Source organism: Labeo rohita, unplaced genomic scaffold (assembly GCF_022985175.1).
Source record: "Labeo rohita strain BAU-BD-2019 unplaced genomic scaffold, IGBB_LRoh.1.0 scaffold_910, whole genome shotgun sequence".
NCBI classification, from domain to species: Eukaryota; Metazoa; Chordata; class Actinopteri; order Cypriniformes; family Cyprinidae; genus Labeo; species Labeo rohita.
Window position 1 is genome coordinate 7,748 of NW_026129866.1, and position 24,296 is coordinate 32,043.

At 37.3% G+C, this 24,296-nt stretch overlaps 2 protein-coding genes across 3 annotated transcripts; both read left to right on the plus strand.

The window, feature by feature from the left end:
• Window positions 1–342: 342 nt before the first annotated feature.
• On the plus strand, window positions 343–18,705 carry si:ch211-106h4.4 (MAM and LDL-receptor class A domain-containing protein 2). Of its 2 annotated transcripts, none has more exons than XM_051105167.1 (36): window positions 343–454; window positions 974–1,102; window positions 1,291–1,419; window positions 1,506–1,605; window positions 1,732–1,894; window positions 2,046–2,289; window positions 2,845–2,964; window positions 3,315–3,442; window positions 3,523–3,757; window positions 3,826–4,094; window positions 5,137–5,227; window positions 7,721–7,861; window positions 8,084–8,209; window positions 8,370–8,497; window positions 8,569–8,737; window positions 8,826–8,945; window positions 9,031–9,188; window positions 9,959–10,054; window positions 10,151–10,241; window positions 10,333–10,455; window positions 10,552–10,654; window positions 10,784–10,934; window positions 12,031–12,256; window positions 12,400–12,526; window positions 12,638–12,767; window positions 12,856–12,934; window positions 13,012–13,176; window positions 14,482–14,607; window positions 14,683–14,898; window positions 15,023–15,142; window positions 15,323–15,475; window positions 17,453–17,535; window positions 17,621–17,794; window positions 17,885–18,085; window positions 18,251–18,360; window positions 18,588–18,705. In XM_051105167.1, the coding sequence occupies exons 1-35, from the start codon at window positions 427–429 to the stop codon at window positions 18,347–18,349; spliced, it is 4,941 nt and encodes a 1,646-aa protein (XP_050961124.1). In that variant the 5' UTR covers window positions 343–426; the 3' UTR covers window positions 18,350–18,360; window positions 18,588–18,705. The 2 variants fall into 2 exon arrangements, with proteins under 2 accessions (XP_050961124.1, XP_050961123.1); XM_051105166.1 differs by having other exon boundaries at window positions 367–454; window positions 971–1,102.
• LOC127162367 (MAM and LDL-receptor class A domain-containing protein 1-like) lies at window positions 18,593–23,946 on the plus strand. Its single transcript, XM_051105168.1, has 10 exons — window positions 18,593–18,710; window positions 18,790–18,886; window positions 20,014–20,173; window positions 20,335–20,449; window positions 20,757–20,900; window positions 20,984–21,171; window positions 21,307–21,472; window positions 22,994–23,214; window positions 23,320–23,476; window positions 23,722–23,946. Exons 2-8 carry the CDS (start codon window positions 18,798–18,800, stop codon window positions 23,083–23,085), a joined length of 954 nt encoding a protein of 317 aa, XP_050961125.1. The 5' UTR covers window positions 18,593–18,710; window positions 18,790–18,797; the 3' UTR covers window positions 23,086–23,214; window positions 23,320–23,476; window positions 23,722–23,946.
• Window positions 23,947–24,296: the final 350 nt, after the last annotated feature.

Here is a 24,296-nt window from a genome sequence, read left to right on the forward strand (position 1 = left end):
TTAAAGCAGTAAACCATAATGTCATGGAGCATGACAGAATTCAAAGTTACGCAAGTCTTACATGCTTGCCTTGCAGGATTTATCTTACTCTGTAAGTATTAGATATAACGTCTGCGTATAAGTTTCACCAAGTGAGCTGTTGTAATGGCATTATACTGTCTGTAATACTGCTGTACAGTATGCTTCTTTATCTGACCTCAGGAAGTAATAAAAAACAAGCAGGTAAAAAGTTATATTTGAGGTTGTTGGGTCCACTGAACTTTAAAACACACTGATTAGCATTCCATATTACAAATGATCTAGATAAGGAGTGATCTCTAGTCTCTATGACTTGTTCCGTTGGCCCCACATTCGTGCATTGGCAAGCAAAGACGTTTGGAGGAACAGTAGCTTATTGAGACCCTGTTCATCCATGTTCTCATCAAAATGAGAGCACTGTTTCTACTGCTGCTAGGTGAGGCCAAATGTTTTCTTTTTATATCAGTTCTCGATAAAATAGATTCTAGTGTTTAGTGTTCTTTTCCTCTGAAGCCATGAGGGAAAATGGTAAGGTCAGGAAGGTCATCAGAACCAATGGTTTTGCATGCAAAATGTGTGGTTTTATGAAATTCTTTCCTTAATATTATAAGGTTCCAGTCAAAAATTTGGATATAGAGACTTAGATATTAGACAATGGAGACTTCAGTAAAGTGCTCAGGATACACAGAATATCCCAAATAGCATAGCGCCGAGATTGAGAAATGCCAAGAGTGTGCAGATGTTTTATCAGGGCAATGGTCGCTACATAATTTTTATATTATTATAAGTTATTTCATGCTTTTGACAACTTAGTGATAATAAAGAAAGAGTATGTGCGTTTAAAAGTTTGTTTGTGGATAAAATTGTATCTGACACTTTATACCGCTCTAAATGCAGAATGCATAATTTGCTTTCTTTTATTTTCACCATTATGCATTTTGGATTTTATAAGCAGTTTCGATGGGCTCAGCCTCCTGTCCTGATGGACAGTTCCAGTGTATTGATTCTGAAGCCTGTATTCCCATGGAGCAAGTGTGTGATTTCCACCCCAACTGTGCAGATGGATCAGATGAAGAGTTCTGTGGTAGTTACTGCATTATATCTTTCGCTCTTATTCTCATCAGATTATGTTTTTCCTTGCTGATCACACAGTCTTTGTCATGAATATATAACTGTGATACTGTTTTGTGGTATTGCATGCAAATAAATTAATAATTATAGTTTTACAATGCAATACTAAATTCACAATATAAGAAATATCCTTCCTCACAGGCTCTTGTGACTTTGAGGAACATGCATGCGGATGGCATGAGTCCAGTCATGATGAGTATAAATGGCGACGTGAGATGGCAAACATCAGTGCTATCCCCGGTGTGGACCACACCACAGGATCCCCCTGGGGTAGGCCTTTGGCCTAGGACAATCATTGGGCTTCATTTGATACCACTTGAATTTTTTTTATATTTAGACTTCTGTATTATTTATAGGTGGAGTTATGCATATAGAAGGTGAGGATCCAGATATTTGGTCAGAAGCAAAGTTGGAGTACACACTTTCCCAGGCCACTGAACTTGGATGCAAGTTTAGGTGCGGAAGCAGCACAAACATTTAGTTTCAAGTCAAGGCTTTACTGCATGTTTATCTGTATATAGTTTTTGTATAATTTTTTATAATTCTTTTCTCTTTAGTCAGCTCTATGACTTTATATTTCAGCTTTTGGTATCATCTCCATGATGCCGCAGATACGTCTTCCTTCTTCTCCCTGAGTTTGATCACCAACACTTCATCTGTAAAGTTATGGTCAATTAGAAAGGGCCAGACTAACGGTTGGGAAAATGCTAGTTTTTTACTCGGTAATTGTCCTCTAGGCTCAAAGGTAATGCACTGCATGCACAGCCATCTTAATTATTCTTAATTGTTTTTGTTTTTTGACACTCTAATTGGAAGAGTGTTACAGATTTATTTGCATATACTGTTCTTCATTTGTCAATGTTCAATGTGTGACTTATTCGATTTCAAAACCACAGCTTTCATTTTTGGTGGAACCTGTATACATTGGAAATCAGGATGTCATGCTGGATGACATTACACTGACAGACTGTGCAAAGGGAGACATTCCTGCAGGTTCAGACCAGCTCAGCTGTGACTTTGAGAAAGACGTGTGTTCCTGGTACAACGACCAGTCAGCTGAACTCCAATGGAAAAGAGAAAGTGCACAGAACCCTTCCTTTGATTATCAGGGACCTACACATGATCACACCACTGGTTCTGGTAAATATATATGATTTAGATTAATTAGACACACTTTTCTATTAATATCTTTCTAATTTAACCAATAAAACAGAGTCTGGAAAAAATAAAACAGAAAAAAACATTTCCCAAGTTTTCAGTGTTACACGATCCTTCAGAAATCTTTCTAATTTGCTGATTTGGTCAAGAAAGATTGTGTTGAAAACAGGTGTGCTGCCTAATATTTTGGCCAAAATTGCAATACATCTTTTTAGGATTTTTTGATGAATAAAAAAGTTCAAAAGAATAGCCTTTATTTAAAGTAGAAATCTTTTGTACATTTTTAATGTCTTTACTGACACTTTTGATCAATTAGTGCATTACTGGTGAATTGAAGTATTAATTTATTTTTAAAAAAATGACTGATCTCAAACATTCGAACAGTAAACTGTATAAAACATTTTTTTACTGTTGCACTGGATTGCATCATTTTGCCTGATGTACTGTATGTTTTTAAAATAATTTATTAAGCACACTACTTGTTTCTGAAAACAATAATCTCACTTTAAAGTAAACAAATATTTTTATTTTGCGCAGGCTATTTCATGTACATAACACAAAAGTACTCCAGACCACCTGAGACAGCAAGATTAATCAGCTTTCCACAGCAGGCCAAATGTGTCAGCTTCTGGTATATGATTTTTGGTGGAAGCATTGGTGAGTTAAGATGACATCTCTCACTGTGCTCTTCACTGAAGGAAGTGTAGAGCGGGACTTGATTGTTTAAAGTTGGACATTTCATGAAAGGTGTTTTTTGTGCACCTACAAATGATGCATAATAACACCAGAAACATGTATTAAGAAAGTATATAGGGTCAATTTTGATTTTTATGGTACATCTTAATGGTAGTTTGTACTTGTAATTTGTAATTTAGCAATGATGGACTTTCATTTCTTCACAAACACATTGGTCATGTTTTATGTTGATTAGACAGATGGCTGTTTATATTTACATGCATTATAATAATTACAGTCATAATAATTCTTGGATTCTGTGACCGTTGAAGGCTCTCTCAGATTTATCACCAAACATGCTAATGGAACACAGACACTTATATGGTTGAGGACAGGAAATCAAGGCAACAAATGGCGTTTTGTGGACCTTAGTTTCGCAGACAGTGAAGAACCAATTCAGGTAGGCCACCAAATTGAGCACACTGTACCTGTTCATGCCTATATATGTACATGTGTGTTCTCATGCATTGCATCTTATAGTTTATATTCGAGGGCATCCTGGAAGACACAGACGGCTACATCGCTATAGATGACGTGCAGGTGTCAAGCAGTGTAAATGGCTCCTGTCCGGCTGAGCGGGAATGTACATTCCAAGGCTCTCTATGCGGCTTGAAGCCTGATCCAACAACTGATTTTACCTGGATCCGAACCAATGGAGAACTGGCCACTGGCACTCCCAGCCCTGCAGCAGACCATACTTTAGAAACCGATAAGGGTGCGAATATCCACCTACAGCATAATAATTCATAATAATTCAATAATTCATATTGTTTTTATCCATAGGCTTTTACCTGAGTGCACAACTGTGGAAGCACCACAAAGGCAGCAGAGGCAGCATAATGACGGATGTCAATCAACCGACCTCTGAACACGGAGAGTGTTTGATGTTCTGGTACCACATGAATGGAAGAGACGTGGGTTCTCTTAACATCTATATCCAGGAGTTGAATGGTGCCAGATCTCAAATTCCCATGTGGAGTGCAAGTGGAGATCAAGGACAACACTGGAGACACGGCAGAGCAACGGTCATAAGTCCTCACAGCCCATATAAGGTGCGAGCAGATGATTTGCGCATGTTGCATGCTATACTTAGAGTGTGTTATCAGCTGGACCCAGAGATTGGAACTGATTAATTGCGACGTGAATGCAATACACATCCATTATTTATTTTATTTAAAGGGATAGTTTACCCAAAATAAAAACTCATTTATTACTCAACCTCATGTTGCTCCAAACCCGTAAAACCTGTTCATCCTCTGAACACAAATTAAGGTATTTTTCATGAAATCCAAGAGCTTTCTGACAGGTATAACAGGAACACAACTACCACTTTCAAGCGCCAGGAAGTTAGTAAGGACATCATTAAAAATAGTTCATTTGACAGCAGAGATTCAACTTGTTAGAAAAAAAATGACTTAAAATAACAACAATTTCTTCTCTTACATGCCAGTCTTAGATGCGCATTCACGAGAGTACCTTGTAAACTATAAGTGCTATATACGTGAACTATATAAAACCCTTTATTTTGCAATACTTGTTTAAGTGCTCTTCCCTTGTAAAATGCTAAAATCGGAATTAAATGATATAATTGGGAGGTGTCCGATTATGTCTTTTGCTTGCTTTTAATATCACGTTCAACAGGTGAAGAATGTTTGTGAATGCACTCATACAGCCATCAAAGTCTCTTTTAAAGTAGAGTCATGAAGTACAGCTGATATAATATATGAGAACTACAGTCTCACTATCAGTACCTGAAAAATTTTAACTTGGAACTTTAAAGAACAATGTCAATATAATTATAATATAATCTGATAGGAAGCACTGATTGCCCAATGTTTATTGGCCAATAAATCTGACCTGGATTTGCAGTGTTGTGTAGGTGGATATGTAATGTATAACCTATTATTAAACAAGTGACATTACAGTAATCTTTTCTTCAAGCCACTTGCATAATGTATGCGTAATGTACTTTTGAAAGTCTGTCAGTGGAGAAAGAGGTAGTGTAGTTATTCTGACCTCTTGAGTTCTGCACAAAAACAAATGTGTGCTGTGATCTAGTCATGTCTCAGCCTTTGTTTTCTGCTTGGATAACAGGTTATATTTGAAGCAGTGGTTGGAGATGAGCAGATGCATGATATTGCTATTGATGACCTAACAATCCTAAATGACCCTTGCCCACCTCAGGGTGAGTCTTTCATAACCACAAGATTATTATTGTGTCATTGCTTCATGTCTTGAATCAGTAAAATGGTGTTCACCCAAAAATGAAAATTTATTAATTACTCACCTTCATGTCGTTCCAAATCTGTAAGTTCTTTGTTCATCTTCGGACCACAAATTAAGATATTTTTGATTAAAGGAACGTTTGACTTTTTTTGAAAATAGGCTCATTTTCCAACTCCCCTAGAGTTAAACAGTTGAGTTTTACCTTTTTCAAATCCATTCAGACGATCTGGTCTGGTGGTAGCACTTTTAGCATGGCTTAGCATCATTGAATCTGATTAGACCGTTAGCATCTCACTCAAAAATGACCAAAGAGTTTCAATATTTTTCCTATTTAAAACTATTTGACTCTTCTGTAGTTACATTGTTTACTAAGACCGACGGAAAATGAAAAGTTGTGATTTTCTAGGCCTATATGGCTAGGAACTATACTCTCATTTCAGCGTAATAATCAAGGAACTTTATGGGTGCAGCAGGCACAATGATACTACACTGTAAAATCCAATAGTTTACCTTACTTAGATATAATTAGTTATCTTTACTTAGTTGCTATACTTACTAGGTTTTATTAAGTTACAGCTACTTTCAAGCGAGTAAAACAGTTTACTTACTACTTTGAGTGATGCTCACTTAAAATATTCAAGTATCCACAAAGAAACCAATGACATTAATAAACCAGTGAGAGCCAGCAGTGCACTAATATGTTGCTAATTTGGAAAATAACAACAGAAGAAGAAGAAAAGCAATTTTTTTTTTGAGGTGGCAATTGTTAATCTGCAGTTATTTTTCACTTGTTACATTCACTCATTTCCCAAAGTCATCTTGAATGTTGTTTCAATACAACTATATATTTGAGAGAACATCACATAAGCTGACTTCATAAATTGATGTTGATTTTCGTAAAATGTTGTTGGTGTTTCTTATTTTATTTTATTTTTTTTACTTACCATTATAGTGATTAATGTTCCGTTTGGTTGGGCACTTGGAACTTTGCTTTTCTTATTATAATTTTCTTCCTATTGATGCAGCAATGCAACATGAAGTTATAGTTTTTGATTTCAAGGGAAGAAAAGTAATAAGTAGGTTGCTTTTAGAAGGTAACCTTCGAGTTCTGATATTTCGATTAGCTAAATCTTTCCAATTCTTTAGCTAATGTGTTTTTTATGTTTATTAATGATCTTTTACAATTTTATTGTTCTTCATAAACACCTTGAGAAACTTTATTGGGTTGAGACAGTCCTTTAATATTTGTGATAATGTGCTCAAGTCACAAACTTCAACATTCAGCATGTGAATCACAACGATGGTAACAATTCAGTTTTATTTATTTTTATTAATTGTGACAATAACCATTATATTATTTTATTTTCTCTTTTTGTTGTGTTACTGCTGACACAAGTCAGTAAATAAAATTAGCAAATAAAAACAACAACAGTAAAACAAAGCAATTGCATAATTTATTCATGCCGCAATGCACTCTGGGAGTCAGTGAGTAGCTATACTAAGTCAAGTGTAAGCCTAAAGTAAATGATCAAGTACCCCCTACAGTTCTTTTTTAGTTACTAGAACTCTCGTGTAAGTAAACTATACTAACTAAGCATTTGTCAGTACAACATACTATTCTTATTTTACTTTACTTAGTTTTTTTAAGGCAATCGGTTTGCATGCTTTTTTTAAGTAAGCCCAACTAATTAGATTTTACAGTGTACGCAGCGCCTGAAAATAGACTAACTTCCGTGAACATAACCAGCGTGACCACCTGCTTGCACAGGTATCTTAGTAGATCTTAGTACATGATGTAACTACAGAAACTCTTTGGTCATGTTTGAGCAAGATGCTAACGGTCTAATGGGATTCAATGATCTATGCTAAGCTCTGCTAAAAGTGCTACCGTCAGACCTGGAAATCAGCTGAATTGATTAGAAAATGGTAAGACTCAACTGTTTAACTCTAGGGGAGTTGGAAAATGAGCCTATTTTCAAAAAAGTGGAGTGTTGCTTCAAATCCGAGAGCTTTCTGACCCTACATAGACAGCAATGCTGTTGACACATTCAAGGCCCAGAAAGGTAGTAAGCACATCGTTAAAATAGTCCATGTGACATCAGTGGTTCAACCACAATGTTATGAAGCTATGAGAAAAACAAAAAAAATGACTTTATTCAGCAATTTCTTCCTTGTCAGTCTTCCACGTATGTTGCTTACTACCTATCTGGGCCTTGAATGTGGTAGTTTCACTGCTGTCTAGGGTCAAAAAGCTCTCAGATTTCATCAAAAATATCTTAATTTTTGTTTCTAAGTCTTATAGGTTTGGAACGACATAAGCGTGAGTAATTATTAACAGAATTTTCATTTTTGGGTGAACTACCCCTTGAATGTCTATTCACCCCATAAACCTCTTGACAACAGTGTGACTGTTATACCATCTAAATGAAGCAGTGCATATAATGTTCTTCAGGGTTTTGTGATTTTGAGATGGACATGTGTGGATGGTTGAATACTCATGTCAATACCTCCAGTACTGACTGGATTTGGACCTCTGCAACGAGCACTTCTTTATTTGCTCCTGAGGTTGACCACACCACCAACACTGCCATGGGTAAATATCAACACATTGCTTAATGCTGTATGTATCAGAATAATGCTCCTATGCAATGATTGACTCTTGGAAGTACCCATGGGCACATGTGCAGCACAGGAAAGTACAAAGTGCCTAAGGGCTGTAATGTTAGATATGCTACTATAATAAACCAGGTCTAACTGGGTGAACTGTTCCTTTAAGTGGCTGCTACTATGTTCTGACTGGTTCTCCTCTATCTAGGGCACTACATGGCCTTTGAGACAAATGCCAGAGTAGATAAAATTGCTCATCTTGAGAGCGAGGTGATGGAGCCTGAATCTCAAGGCTGTTTGGAGTTCTGGTACTACATGAATATGTGGAGCAGTGGTGAGCATCTTCGTAGACAGTTTTCACTTTGAAATATTGTGGGCTTTGAGCAACAGCTGCTGGTAAAATGACATGACTTTGTACTGGAACCAACTCCTATTTGAGGCAGTATAAACACCATGATTTTCATTCATTGTATATTTTGTTTTTGTTGTTGTAGACAAGCTCAAACTATCAGTTTATGTAAATGAGTCCGGTTCTCTGCGCTGCCTGTGGAATCGAACTGGCAATCAGAACAATGTGTGGCACAATCTCACTATAGACTACAAATCAACTGAACGACACCAGGTGAGAGACTGATGCACATGTCACACCATCAGATACTTGACAGTAGTTGACTTAAACTTCACTGTTTGCAGATTGTGTTTGAAGCCATGCATAGATACTTAGACGGAGGAGTCATTGGTTTGGATGACATCTATATCAGACGGAATACACGCTGCTCTGATCTTACCGCAACAACACCTGCACCCACAACCGAGCCCACCTCTCCACCCGCCTCCTCCATGGACTGCAACTTTGAGGAGGGTAAGAGATGAATGAGCAAAATCTAGACTACATATACAAGTCTATATGTGTTTATTTTGAGCTAAATTTCCCAGATGTTTGCTTGCAGGACTATGTGACTGGGTCCAGGAGACAGATGATGGATTTGATTGGTCCCATCAGATGGGTGGACAGGTGAATGAACCACTGCTAGGACCTTTATATGACCACACCTTAAAAAACAACAATGGTAAGATTCATTATTTCACCATTTACTGGACAGAGCAGATCAGTCTGTATTTTGTTGTCATACGTCTGCATCTTTTCTCTTACAGGGTTTTATCTTATTGTAAATATGTCTGGAGAACATGAAAGCAGTGAGACAGCTGTCATTTCAACACCGATGGTAATTCAGAGCGCTGACGTCTGTATTGGATTCTGGTACTACATGTCAGGAGCATCTCTTGGAAACTTGGATCTGCTTGTTGAGACGGTATGTTTAACAGGGAATGTCTCATTGTGAATCTTAAAGGGACAGTTCACCCAAAAATGAAAATTCTGTCAATAACAACTCACCCTCATGTCGTTCCAAACCCGTAAGACCGTTCATCTTCGAAACACAAATTAAGATATTTTTGATGAAATCCGAGCGCTTTCTGTCCTTGCATAGACAAGTGCCAAATTCAAGGCCCAGAAATGTAGTCAGAACATTGTAAAAATAGTCCATGTGATGTCAGTGGTTCAACCGTAGTGTTATGAAGCTACGAGAATACTTTTTATGCACAAAGAAAACAAACATAGCTACATTATGCCCAATTCTTCTCTTCTGTGTCAGTCTCTACATTACTACCTTTCCGGGCCTTGAACATGTCAGTTGCATTGCTGTCTATGCAGTGTCAGAAAGCTCTCAGATTTCATCAGAAATATCTTAATTTGTGTTCTGAAGATGATCGGTCTTAGGGGTTTGGAACAAGGATGAGGGTGAGTAATTAATAACAGAATTTCATTTTGGGTGAACTATCCCTTTAAGCTTGTTTGGATGATGAATAACAATATTTTAAAGGTAAATATAAGAATATAGCATGAAAATAATATATATGATATAATAATCAATATATTGTATTTATACTGTACTAGCTGTATAAAACTATTTTTATTTTTTTATTTAAAATAATTTTTAAAAGTTTCAAAGGAATTTCAGATCATTTTTACTGTAGAACAAGACAAAATGTCAAATTTTGTCATGTAAAAACATGTTTTCAGAAAACAATGGAAACCATCACATGGACAAGAAGAGGCACCCACACCTCTGAGTGGCTGAATGCACAAGTCTCTATTAGTACTGCAGACATTGAACGAGTAAGAGAGGCCCCCAAACATACTGTCTAAGTGTCAATCCACAGTTATACATATTTGACAACAAAACAACAAGTAGAGCATGACTATCATCTACAGGTGAAGTTCTCTGTGAACAGAGCAGCAGGAAGCAGCGGCTTCATAGCCATCGATGACCTCAGAGTGACTGCAGGACTTTGTGCTGAACACAGTGAGTCAAAAGCATTCGAAGTGCCTTACTGTATTTAATTATAAGACATTCTCAGATATTAAAGTCCTCCTGTGTGATATCTCTCCCAAAGACCCGTGTGGATTCGAGTCTCCCTCGCTTTGTGGCTTTGAGCCCGATGTGACTGACAGCTTTATCTGGCTCCGTGTGGACGGCAGCAGTGGCCATCCAGACCATACATACAGAACAGAACTTGGTGACTAAACTAGCATTTTTGTTGTTAAAGTGTTGTAGTTTTTTTGTTTGTTTTGTCATGTAATGTCCAATGCCATGTATTTGTGTCACTTGACAGGCCATTCAATGGCTATGCTTGGAGCCAAACTTGAGAAACCAGAGGTCTCAAATCTTCTAACACCAGAGTATAGCCCATCTACAGAGTCTTGTGTGCAGTTCTGGTATGCTTGTTTCTTCAAACTAATAATCTTTTCTGGCCATTATGGGGCAGATTTGTAGTTCAGCTCTCTCTCAGCCTCATCAGTGAGTTATAATCTTCATTATGATGTTTTGATAACACCTGTTTGTAGGTATTGGCTGTCAGCAGGCTCAGGTGATTCACTCTCAGTACATGTTTTTCTGAATGGGGAGTTTGGTCCAGCACTCTGGTCTCTTTCTGGAACGTCTTCTGATGGCTGGGAGGTGGCAAAAGTCACTGTGTCATCTCCCTCTGAATTCAGAGTGAGTTTTTCATTTTCTAACATGTTTTGCTTGTAAAATGACAATTCTACATTAGTAATTATTTACTCACCCTATTGCTATTAAATTTGTATGACTTTGTCTTCTGTGAAAACACACAGACATACACAAAAGGAGACATTCTCAAGCCATATAATAGCTTTGAGTAAGAAATTGTTCAAAATTTAAAGAGATAGTTCCCCCAGAAATGAAAATGTTGTCATCATTTACTCACGTCATTGCAAACCTATACATTGTTGTTTTTTTTATTTCTGTGAAACGCAAACGAAAATACTCCGAACAGTGTTGGTGATCAAACTGTTTTGGTTCCCTTTGACGTCCATTGGAAGAAATACTGAGGAAGTCAATGGAATCCAAAACTGTTCCACAAAAAAATGCAAATCATATGGTTTGTAGTGAAATGAAAGTGAGTAGATGATAAAATTTACATTTTGGATGCACTATTTAAGTTGCATTTCACTAATCATTTTGATATTCACCCTAGCTAAGTAGCAATTTGTGAATTAATCATTAAATTGTGAAAATGAATGTTTCAGTTAATCGGTTGATTCAGTTTACAGAACTGCTCTGAATTATTAGTCGCTGCTTTTCTTCTGGTCTTATTTACATTTTTTATTTACATGATTTAGTCTCTCTTTCCTTTGGTATCTTTCATTTGCTTTTTCAAAGTATTATTGGGTAACACTTAACAATAAGGTGTCATTTGTTAACATTAGTTAATGTATTAACTAACATGAATGAACAATACTTGTATCACACTATTCATTCATCATCTTTATTAATGTTAGTTGTTCATTGTTTGTTAAGCTTAGCTCACAGTGCATTAACTAATGTTAACACTAAGATGAATGAAAACTGTAAAAGTATTGTTCATTCTTAGTTCATGTTAACTCATGTAGATAACTAATGTTAACTAATGAACCTTATTGTAAAGTGTTACTATATCGTTTTCAGAGTAGCCAACAAAACTGTCTAACACATGCAGTTACTGCATTTTAATATCCTTACTTATGGAAAAAAGTAGAGTTTATCTTTTCTTTTTTTCTGCATTCATTTGTGGTTTTGCATTCACACACAGGTGGCATTCAGAGCAGAAGTCAGTGCAAACTCTGAGTCATTTGTTCTTCTGGATGATGTCTCGGTTAAAACTGGAGCGTGTTCCCCTAAAGGAAGTTGTGATTTTGAGTCAGGAATGTGTACATGGATCAATGTTGCTAATGGTGTCACAGATGCACATGACTGGATTCATGCAGACGGCCACTACAGAGGTCCGTTGTTTGATTACACTACTCACACTGCAGATGGTGAGTAATGAAGGAGGGAAAAAAGCAAACAAACAGAGTGACCTCCCTGATTTATTTTGTTTGTTTATATTGCAAACATTTTTTCAGAAGTCAAATGAGATTAGACATCTGATAATCATTGTTTTCTCCTGTTTCTCTGTCAGGCAAGTTTCTTTTGAGCCCATCTCAGAGGAACACGCCAGGCCATAAAAGCAGTTCTGTGCTGATTTCAGAAAAGATCCAGCCATCCAGTAACTCCTGTTTTGAGTTCTGGTGCCAAATGAATGGAAGGTCTGCTCTTGCTTTCCCATCTTTTTGCTTCTGCTAAAACACCCTCTTTTCCACTGTTAGACTGTCAGGTGTGATTAATGCAGTTTTTATGGTGTGCTTTTCTATTGGCAGTGACCCTGGGATCCTTAGAGTGCTATTAGATTCAGGTGCAACAGAGCAAGAATTGTTGTTTGAAACACAGTTCACTGGGAGCAACTGGAAAAATGTCTCTGTCACTATAGCTGAGACCCAGCCCTTTCAGGTGTGAAATACCCATCTGTTTGGAAAGCTAGCTTTCACCATTATATCATCCTATAACATATGTAACATATGTAAACCTTGAATATCAGATTCATATAGAGGCTCAAACAGGCAGTGAAGGCTACATTGCTGTGGATGACATTAGACTAACAAACGGGCCATGTAAAGGTAAACTGCTGTTCTAATCTGTCATTTGTATGACAGTATTCGAGGGATGTTTACTGTTTTTACTGATTTACATTCAGACATCGGAGTGGAAAGTGGAGTGTTTGTTGGCTGCAATTTTGAGACAGACACCTGTGAATGGAGAGATATCAGTGTTGGGCAGTTTGTTTGGAAACGGGACCAGAATGGTACAATCACTGCCAACACTGGGCCATCAGTTGACCACACTACTGGAACAGAGCTAGGTAAAATCCTTTTGGAAAAAAACAATCCCAGAATTCAGAATTTCAAAAACTACTGGAGTGTAGATCAAAATTAGAGAACAACCTATAATATCCTAAATGTCAAGGTCACTGCTTTTATACCTATTTGAAGTTACCCTAATATGAGTAGAAAGTCATTTTTAAAGCATACTTTATAAATAAATTGTATTCTAAAGCACAGTATATAAAAAAAAAAAACTTAAACGAGATACCTGCAAGTTATTGGTGTTAATCTGGCACCTGGTGCTAATTTCCTTAATTATATGACAAACCCAATTTAACTGGCAGCATTCCTCCCATTTTCACTGAGATTACAAGATGGTGGGCTGCTTTAAGGTGACTGAAACCCTGTGACAGGAGGTTGTCCAGATAAAGGCCAAAGGGATGACCCTTTCAGCCATTGGAGGAGAAGTTGGTCATTCCAAATCTGTGATTTCTCAAATATTGCAGGTTTGCAATGACACTAATTCATTCAAGTCCCCCAAAAGGGCTGGTCATCCACACAAGACAAATGCACATGAACACAGGATATTGCAGAGACTCTCAAAGGGGAATTGGTTCAACACTGCAGCTGGAATTGCTTGCCAGTTCAGAGCTGAACAGGGTACAGATCTGTCTCGAAAGAATCAAAAGACTAGGCTCAACTTTGCTGAGGAGCATGTTGAGTGGAGAGAGGAAAACTGGTCCAAAATTCACACATTTTGTTCCTTCCCTGCAAGCATCTCCCAATCATCCTGCAATTTTTATGTTAAGACAATGCCCCCGTCACACTGCAAAACAGGTAAAGCAGTTCCTTGAAGCTAAGAACATTGAAATAATGAAATTGAAAATCTCTGGAAAATCCTTGGTGACAAAGTTATGGCTAAGAAACCCACTACAGTTACCAAACTATGGACGAGAGTGGAAGAAGAGGGGATCAACAACTCATTTAAAGCAAGGGACTCTACACTTCCTACTAATATCTAACAGCTGTAACCCTCCACAATTTTAATTTAATCTTCTTTTTTTCTACAGTGGTTTCTGTTCTCTAATTTTGACCACTGTGTTTTCCACAAAATAAATGTTTTTGTTCAAAATGCCTTGGATATTGTGTCAAACATGGTAGTAGAGCAGTGATAGGCTATACCTACAGCTAATACTCCTTCAAATTTTAAGCTCTTAAGATTGAGTCTTTCAGAAAAAATCAAGCATTTATAGATTGTTCTGTAATTTTGATCTCCACTGTATATTATTCAAAAACAGAATATTATCAGTGTCACCTAATTATTAAACACGTACTTGTTTTAGGCTGGTACATGGCAGTAGAAGCCAGTCACGGTGAGCACAACAGCTATGCTGCTCTACAGAGTCCCGCCATGAAAGAGGCCAGCAATGAGTGTCTGCTTGAATTCTACTACCACATGTTTGGAGAAGGTAAGACTTCTGTCAGTACTAAAATATTTATACTGTAGTTCATACAATTTATCTGGATTATGTTGTCTGTGCCAGGCATTGGGGAACTGAAAGTGTTCCTCCAGGAGGGCCCAAGGAGGACCCCCCTTTGGTGGATGTCTGGTAATCATGGAGATGAGTGGCATCGGGCGCAGTTGAATGTGGATCGCACACATCAAGTTTTCACTCTCCTTTTTGAGGCTACCAGAACCTACAGTGAGCTCGGGGACATCGCTATAGATGACATCTTCTTCATCAACTGCACTTTGCCAGGCAGGTTACTCAACAAATTATTCTGACAAATAAATCAATTTTAAAGCACTCAGATCACAGTAACCTTAACCATGGAATGTAACGTGCCAAGACATTAGTCCATCATCCATTATTTCTTCTTCAGAGCCTCATGAATCTTGTGAAGAGGGAATGTTCACATGTTCCAACAAAGTGTGTGTGGAGCCGAACAGAGTTTGTGACTACAGCGATGACTGCGGTGATGGCACGGATGAAGCGCTCTGTGGTATGACTGTGGGTTACTCATGAGCCAAAATAAAATATAATGCTTTGAAAAATTTAGACAGAGTGTGATGTCTGTTTAAACGATCAAAAATATGGGTCTGTCAGGGCCTCTTCTTATGAGGTCCACAGGACAGTTACATAGAATGAGGAACTGTACTGTATCTTCTTTTTGTTGGTCTAGATGTAAAAGGTTTTACCCATCGCTGCAGTTTCGAGCATGGCATGTTCTCATGGGAAAAGAGTGACTTGAAAGCTGGCTGGATTTTGCAGAAAGGAGAACAGGCCTGGCCTAAGCACGGGCCACCAAGAGATCACACCAGCAATACTGCAGCAGGTACCTCCTCAAAATTATGCGCGTACACTATTGTTTAAAAGTTTTTGATCAGTAAGATTAAAGGAGAACTCCACTTCCAAAACAAAGATTCACATATAATGTACTCGCCCCCTTGTCATCCAAGATGTTCATGTCTTTCTTTCTTCAGTCGTAAAGAAATGTTTTTTGAGAAAAACATTTCAGCGTTTTTCTCCATATAATGGACTGATATGGTGCCCCAATTTTGAACTTCCAAAATGCAGTTTAAATGCGGCTTCAAACGATCCCAAATGCGGTTGTAAATGACCCCAGCCAAGAAAGAAGGGTCTTATCTAGCAAAGCGATTGGTTATTTTCATTTAAAAAAATACAATTTAAATACCTTTTAATCTCAAACTCTCGTCTTGCCTTTCTCTCCATCAACTCTGTGTATTCTGACTCAAGACAGTTAGGGTATGTTGAAAAACTCCCATCGTATTTTCTCCCTCAACTTAATTTTAAAATCATCCTACATCGCTGCAGAAGTTACGACCCAGTCTTTGCAAAGTGAACATGCAAAGAAGATCAAACACCCTTAACAAAAAAGGTAAAACAGTGATATAGGATGATTTCGAAGTTGAGGGAGAACATGAGTTGGGAGTTTTTCGACATACCCTAACTGTCATGAACCGGAACAAAAACAGTCCAAGCAGAGTAAGACAAGACGAGCGTTTGGCATTAAAAAGTATATAAATTGTATTTTTTAAAATGAAAATAACCGATCATTTACTACCGCATTTGGGATTGTTTGAAGCTGCATTGTTTTTTAAACTGCCTTTTGGAAGTTCAAAATCGGGGCACCATATCAGTCCATTACATGGAGAAAAATGCAGAAATGTTTTCCTCAAAAACATAATTTATAACATAAAGTTCTCCTTTAATACTTTTATTCAGCAAGGGCATATTAAATTGATCAAAAGCAATATGCACTTTCTGTTCATCAAAGAATCCTGAAAAAAATCAGTCTTTCCGCACTGATAATAATAATAAATGTTTCTTGAGCATCAAATCAGCATATCGGATTGACTTCAGTGACACTGAAGACTGGAGTAATGGCCAAACTTAATGTAAACGATCCAAAAATATGGTAAACATCATTTTCAGGTCACTTAATAGTGACACAAGGTACCCAGAGAAAATATAAACATTGTATTTTTGTATGTTTGTATTTTTTATAGCAATGTATAGAGTGGCTCATGCACTAGGTTTGGCTAGGTGTGTTTTTTAGGGCCAATGCTGATACCAAATATTGCAGATCAAGTAGACAGATAACCAATATTTTAAACTGATATGTGACCCTTGACCACAAAACCAGTCATAAGGGTCAATTTTTTAAAATTGAGATCTATATATCATTTCACCTGAAAGCTGAATATTTAGCCTTTCCATTGATGTATGGTTTGTTGGGATAAGACTTGTATCTCTGGCCGAGATGCAACTATTTGAAAATCTGGAATCTGAGGATGCAAAAAATTCTAAATATTGAGAAAATTGCCTTTAAAGTTGTCTAAATGAAATTCTAAGCAATGCATATTACTAATCAAAAATTAGATTTTGTTATATTTATGGTAGGAAATTTACAAAATATCTTCATGGAACATGATCTTTACTTAATATCCTCATGATTTTTTGGCATAAAAGAATATCGATAATTTTGACCCATACATCGTATTGTTGGCTATTGCTACAAATTTACCCGAGCTACTTATGACTAGTTTTGTGGTCCAGGGTCACAAATATATGTCTGGTGTAAAAATGAAAATTAATGTCAAAATTAAGAATAACAAGGGCTCTGACAAAAACTTTAAATGCTTTTAAATGATTTTGTTGGTAAATTGGTTTTGAAAATGACTGATACCCATACAAATGCTTAATATTGGCACAGATAATCGGTCAAATCCTATCATGTGCCACTGATAGTATTCTCCACTTATAATGAAATGGTTATGGCATGTTCCAGGTCATTACATTACTCCAGCACATGATCAGGGTGAGACAGCAGAGATCATCTCCAGCACCCTGCTGCCCAGCACTGATTGCACCGTGAGTCATTGTGCAGGTCATGGGTAAATCAAATAATGAAACACACAGTCTCTTTCAATTGCGCTGATGAACCTTGTTCTCACAGGTGAGGTTCTACCACTATTCTCATGGAGAAAATAGCACAACTGCCAGGTTAGTTGTCATACTGAGAACACTTCGTAATGGAGATGATGACCGTATACTTTGGGACAAGACTGTGACGCAGAGCTTTCGCTGGCACAGAGCGGAAGTCACCTTTTCTACCTCAGTTAAGAGCAAGGTAGAAGATTTTTACAGTGTATGTGTCATTTACACCATTTCATGCCTTAAGGATGCAAAACAAATTAATCTGGCTCAACTTTATTTTCAGATTGTTTTCCAGTATGTGGGAAACAGTGAGGCTCATGCATCTCAGACAGCGGTGGATGATGTTTCCTTCTCTGTGACATGTGCTCATGATCCAGATAACAGTGAGCTGCCAGTCACACCTGAGCCAACGATAACACCAGCTACAGCTACAACACCAATAACTGACGCTCCTTCAACTTCACCAACAGTCAACCCTTGTAAGGTCAGGACATACACAGCTGTAACTCAGATGTACTTTAGATATGCTGACTGTACTGTGTACAAAGTGTGAATATTTAAAACAATGCTCAAATTTTTGCTGTTCTTTTCATTTTGAAAAAAAAATTTTGAAAGTCTTTTTTCTAATACTTGACTTGGTCTGAATCAGGAGAATGAGTTTCACTGCTGGCGGTCAGATGGTGTAACGTGCGTTACAGCTGGTGCTCAGTGCAATTATAAACTAGACTGCCCTCTAGGGGGAAGATGAAGAAACATGCGGTGAGTCATTTTTTGTATAATTTTTTTCTTCACAAAGAATGTATGTAAAAATAAAATATAATTGTCAAAATAGTCTTAATATTACATAGACCGGCAAAATATAGAATATAATATATCTAATAGAATATAGAACAAAACATAAAAACTATCATGTATAAAATTAGTGTTATAAAATGTTATTAATTAAAATATATATTTTTTTATTTACTTCTTGTGAATCTCTCTAGGTCCATGCAATTTTGAGAACGGACAGTGTCAGTGGAGTGATGTAAGTGTAGGTCCTAACAAATGGCAATGGGTGAAGGCCTCAAACAACACAGGTTTGCCCACTGACCACACCACTGGAACGGGTAATTCTAGATCAATCCATGAACATTTACATATCAAAACAAACATAATTCATCTTTTTTACGCTTTACTTCTCCTCAGGGCACTACATGCAGTCATATATCATGGATTCCTCTAAGGACGAGGCTGTGTTTCAGAGCCCATCTCTACCAATCAGCTCTGCATACTGTCAGCTTCTGTGAGTTTATTCATAATGATGACGTGCAAATCTACAAGACCACTTTTAATTTAATTCTCACTATTAAGTAACAATTAACTATGAGTTTGCCTCAGTAAACTTCTAAATACTGCTCATTAAAGGATTAGTTCACTTCCAGAATAAAAAATAGTCCTGGTAATTCCTGGTAATTTATTCACCCCCATGTCATCCAAGATGTTCATGTCTTTCTTTCTTCAGTCAAAAAGAAATGAAAGTTTTTAAGGAAAACATTTTAGGATTTTTGTCCATATAGTAGACTTCCATGGGGATCAGCGGGTGAAGGTCCAAACTGCAGTTTCAATGCAGCTTCAGAGGGTTCTACACAATCCCAGCTGAGGAATAATGGTCTTATCTAGCGAATAAATCAGTCACTTTCTAAAAAAGAAATTACAAATTTAAATTTTAACGACAAATGCTCATCTTGCACTAGCTCGACTTTACACATTATGTAATCATGTTGGAAAGGTCACGGGTGGTTAGTTCGTCTGTGTACTCCAGTTCAAAAAGGTAGTGTAGGGCAAAAAACTCCATGTCATTTTCTCTTTGGGTTTCAAAATCATTCAACATCATTGTTTTACCTTTTTTTGCAAAGGGCATTTAACTTTCTTTGCACATTAGCTATATAAACACTTGGTTGATACTTCTGCCTACATCACGCATTACCTTTCCAACGTGACTATGTAATGCGTTAAGTCGAGCTAATGCAAGACAGGTATTTGTGGTTAAAATGTAAAGTAAACTTGACTGAATGACTGATTGTTTTTCAACTTAAGATATTGATTTCTTGGCTGGGATCATGCAAAGCCCTTTGAAGCTGCACTAAAACTCCAATTTGGACCTTCAACCCGATGATCCACATTTAAGTCCACTATATGAAGAAAATCCTGGAATGTTTTCCTCAAAAACCTTAATTAAAAACCTTCATTTTAGCTGAAGAAAGAAACAGATGAACATCTTGGATGACATGGGGGTGAGTGAAATATCTTTTTTATTCTGGAAGTGAACTAATCCATAAAATGTACTAATAAACAGCCAATATGCTAGTAATATCCATGCTAAAAAGCAACTAGTTAATTGTCCTCTCTTGTTTATTATTTGCACTCTAGGTTTCACTTCTATGTGGGTGCAGGAAGTGCAGGCAATCTCAGCCTGATCCTGCAGAAGGGGGAAGAGGACAGGAAGCTGCTCTGGTCACGATCCAGCAGCACTTCAACTCAGTGGGTCCCAGAACACTTACCACTAGGCAAACAAGACCAGCCTTACAGGGTATGTCAGTGTCAATGTGTGTGAGATGCAAAACTTACAGTACACATGCAATCTTGAGTCTGATCGTTAGAAACAAATCCTTGAGGATCCCAGCCTCGTATACATATAAAGGCAAGTTTTCTGCACAAATATAGACATATTTTTCTTGTGTCCCATTTAAGATCATTTTCAGCAGCCAGACCTCACTCAAACAGGATGATTCCCTGTCTACAACTCAGACCATGGCCCTGGATGACATCTCCTTCCAAAACTGTGAGAAAGACTACCAACCTCCAGGTGGGGAAGCTGCTGAGAATTTAGATGAAACTGTTGAATGGCTGCTGAAAATTCAGCTTTGCCAGCACAGGAATAAATTATGTTTTAAAATGTATTAAAAAAAGAAAACAGTACTTTTTAAATTGCAAAATTATGTCACAATTTTTACTATTTTTACTGTATTTTTTTATCAAACAAATGCAGCTTTAATGAGCTTAAGAGACTTCTTTTAACAACATTAAAAAAATATATATATTTTCCAAAACTTTTGAAAGGTTCCGACCCAAACCACATTATGAGATCATGTCTCATTTCTTCTGTACTTTAGAATTTTCCTTGGCCACATGCTCATTTGAGAAGGACTTGTGTGGGTGGATCCAGGGAGCTGCAGAGGAACTAGACTGGGAGAGATGGAGTGGACCTAATGAGAGCCCAAATGCAGGTCCTCCGGGCGACCACACCAGTGGAAATGGTGAGCCAAAAACCATTTGCACCGAATCACTATCAGCTCAGTCATCGTATGTCTAAAATTATGTGTCTCTTGCTATATTCCAGGGTATTATTTGTACATCAAGAGCTCAAGTCACAGCAGAACAGGGGATACGGCTCATCTGAAGTCTCCTCTGTCTCCCCCAACTGGACCTGATGGGTATTGTTTCACATTCTGGTATCACATGTTTGGAGCAACAGTGGGATCACTAAGAATGTCTGTATATGACATTTCATCTGACCACATCATATCAGTAAGACTCACATTTTTATGTGTTTTTCTAATTTCACATGTAAGACATGCTTTTTTTATATAATAAAATGTAAATGCTTTATTTTTATATTATAAATGTTCTACTAACCAGGGTTTTTCCCCCAAAAAACTATAGATGTGGCAAAGGAAGGGTTCTCAAGGGACTGAATGGCAGATGGCTCAGAGTCATGTGAAACTGACAGAAGTTCATCAGATATTAATTGAGGCTTCAGTTGGAGGACCGTCTGGTCACATTGCTATAGATGATTTATCTGTCACTAAAGGTGCCTGTGCTCCCACAGGTAATTAATAATATAGCTTAGCATTTGGTCTGTTGTTTTTTACACTGTCCTGTTGAAATGTCCTCCATGCTTGCTAGAGCACCACAAGCATTTGCCACAGCTGTAACATAATGTTATATTCATCCATCTAGATGCCATCTTCAGTATCAAACTTATAACTGTCAACTCAGTGACAAATTTAGAGCATTTAATTAATGTTAAAGGCAACTTGATTAAATATACCATGCAAAAATGTGAGCCTGGAGAGGGTAATTTGTAGGGCTGCCCGCGACTAAAGATTCTTCTGGTCGACTAGTAGTCGTTCATTTTTTAAGTATTAGTCACACGTTTATTAATAAACCATATAAATTGTAATAATGAGCCTTTAAGTGCCTACATAGCCTAATTTGTGCTCAAGTGCACGCATTTTCTATAGATATATTTTTAATGTCTGTAAGGCAAGTATACACAAAGTTTTGAAGTTTCACGCTCAATTTCACAGAGACTTTGATCCTGTTTGCTTTCATTATTTTACACAAGTGCAATGTTTGTTGTTATTCTGAGTGCACACAAATAAATGTAGATTCTTTACAGATTCGAAAGATGTATTACTCTTATCTGTATGACCAAAAATGATGGGAGTATTTTAAGAGCACAGTCTGCGTGACTTCCTGTGGACTGTGGACTTTTTTTTTCTGCGACTTAAATAAAAAATACAATTTTGGTCGGCCAAGCCTCTTCTCATCGACTAACGGTTAGTCAAATATTGAGGGCAGGCCTAGTAATTTGTGACCCTTTTTTGAGATTTTTTGTGATTTACTGTTTTCTGCATAAAATCATTCTTCATTCGATAAAGAACATTCAGTGAAAATATAACCTTGATATCTTTAATATTGACTAAGTAAGGCCTGATATTAGAGTTCCATCCTCAGCCTGCAAGATCGCAGATACATGATATTATCGTGCTAATTTTTGAATTATTTTACATACTTTGTTTCATTGCCTGAAACCAGCTCCAGCATAAGGCTAAAAGCAGCCTAACATTATCAAAAAACATAGTCACTGATCAGCCTAACCTATTCTAGTGCAAGTTTATGCATTTTAAAAAAAACTACATGACGCTGTAGTCCAAAGGAGCCATTCGTTGTAGTTCTTGGAAAGAGATTTTTTAAAAACGAAATATCTCCCTTTGGAGTGGACTGTAGATCTTTTTTGTGCCCAAAGATACACACCACACACTGACTAAAATTCAAAAAGTAAAAAAAAAGCATTGTAGCACCCCTTTAAAGCCACAAGTTGTGTTCAACATTAGTTAATGCAGAACTAACATGAATTTTTGTGCCCAAATAAATAGCATAATAAATGTATTGTTCATTGTTCTTTCTTGTTAGTTAATACATTAACTAATGTTCACAAAAGACACCTTCTTGTGAAGTGTTACCAAATAAATAAATATTGCATTGGGCAGAATTTTAACATCAGCACATACTTACATTTTTATAAATAATGTTTATGAATATCAGCAACTCATATTTGTTTCAGAGGGAATTTGTGACTTTGAAGAGGGGGATTGTGGCTGGACACAACAGAGTGTTGATGACCTGGACTGGATCCGAGTGTCAGGAAAAATGTAAAATCTAAATTTAGACCTGGTTTTGACCATACAACCAGCACAGCGAGTGGACACTACTTTTATATGGAAAGTGCGCCTACCCATGTGCAAGGACGTACTGCTAGAACAACATCTCCTTTGTATCAAACAGGTTAGAGAGAAATGTGTCTCTTCCTGTCAACTGTGAAATATGTAAACTATTCCTTGAAGGTCAGAAAACTCCATAAACTCCAAAATACACAATCATTTTTTCCAGGTGATGCCAAGTGTCTTCAGCTGTGGTATTACATGGAGGGACAGGGCACTGGCACCTTAAATGTGTATCAACAGTTTTCAGAAAAGATCGGCCCCTGCTGGTGATTCTGTGGAGATTCACTCAGACTCCTCTAACCATCTCAGGGTCAAGCTACGGGGTGAGTCCCTGAGTCAGCACTGTGTCTCATGTCTGATCAAAACGTCCAGCTTATATTTTCAGACTTACAATCACACATTATTGCAAATAATGGTCTCAAAATAATTTGCTGTTGCTCTCACTGGTTGGTACAACAGTCATGGATCACAAGCTGCACAAAACTGTTCACTAAACTACAGCCTGTACCCTTGAGTTTAATGATGTGGAACTGCAAGAGTGTCCTCATTAATACAGCTGTCTTTTCAGATTGTGGTGGAGGGGATTACAGGACAAACTGAACAGGGAGTCGTAGCGCTTGATGATATTCAGGTTTCAAACTATCCCTGCACTCCTTCAGGACAATGTGACTTTGAGGCAAACTTCTGCAGCTGGATGAATCTGTTGGAGGTGGATGATGCCGACTGGCTCCGAGCCCAAGCAGGCACTGGAAATCACACACGACCCAGTGTGGATCACACCACCAACTCTTCCACAGGTGAGCTGAAAGAGTTTATTAAGTTAAATTAAAATGTAGAAATAATAGGTTTATTTAGAAAGTATAGATATATCTGATGTTGTGCTTTCTTTGAATCGTACATACCTGTGACACTGTTTACTCCTGGTCTTAAATGGACAGTTCACCCAAAAATGTAAATTCAGGTTGTTACAAACCCGTAAGAACTTCAGTTATCTTCAAAACACAAATTCAAGAGCTTTCTGACCCTGCATAATCAGCAACATAACTACCACTTTCAAGGCCCAGAAAGGTAGTAAGAACATCAATAAAATAGTCCATTTGACATTAGTGGTTCAACTGTAATTTTATGTAACTATGTTACTTT

Coding starts and splice junctions, on each gene's coding strand:
- LOC127162367 (XM_051105168.1), top strand. CDS start 18,798: ATGCAGTCATATATCATGGATTCCTCTAAGGACGAGGCTGTGTTTCAG. Junction 20,174..20,334: donor AACAAGACCAGCCTTACAGG/GTATGTCAGTGT, acceptor GTCCCATTTAAG/ATCATTTTCAGCAGCCAGAC. Junction 21,172..21,306: donor CATCTGACCACATCATATCA/GTAAGACTCACA, acceptor AAAAAACTATAG/ATGTGGCAAAGGAAGGGTTC.
- si:ch211-106h4.4 (XM_051105166.1), top strand. CDS start 427: ATGAGAGCACTGTTTCTACTGCTGCTAG. Junction 7,862..8,083: donor CACCACCAACACTGCCATGG/GTAAATATCAAC, acceptor TCCTCTATCTAG/GGCACTACATGGCCTTTGAG. Junction 13,177..14,481: donor CACTACTGGAACAGAGCTAG/GTAAAATCCTTT, acceptor TACTTGTTTTAG/GCTGGTACATGGCAGTAGAA.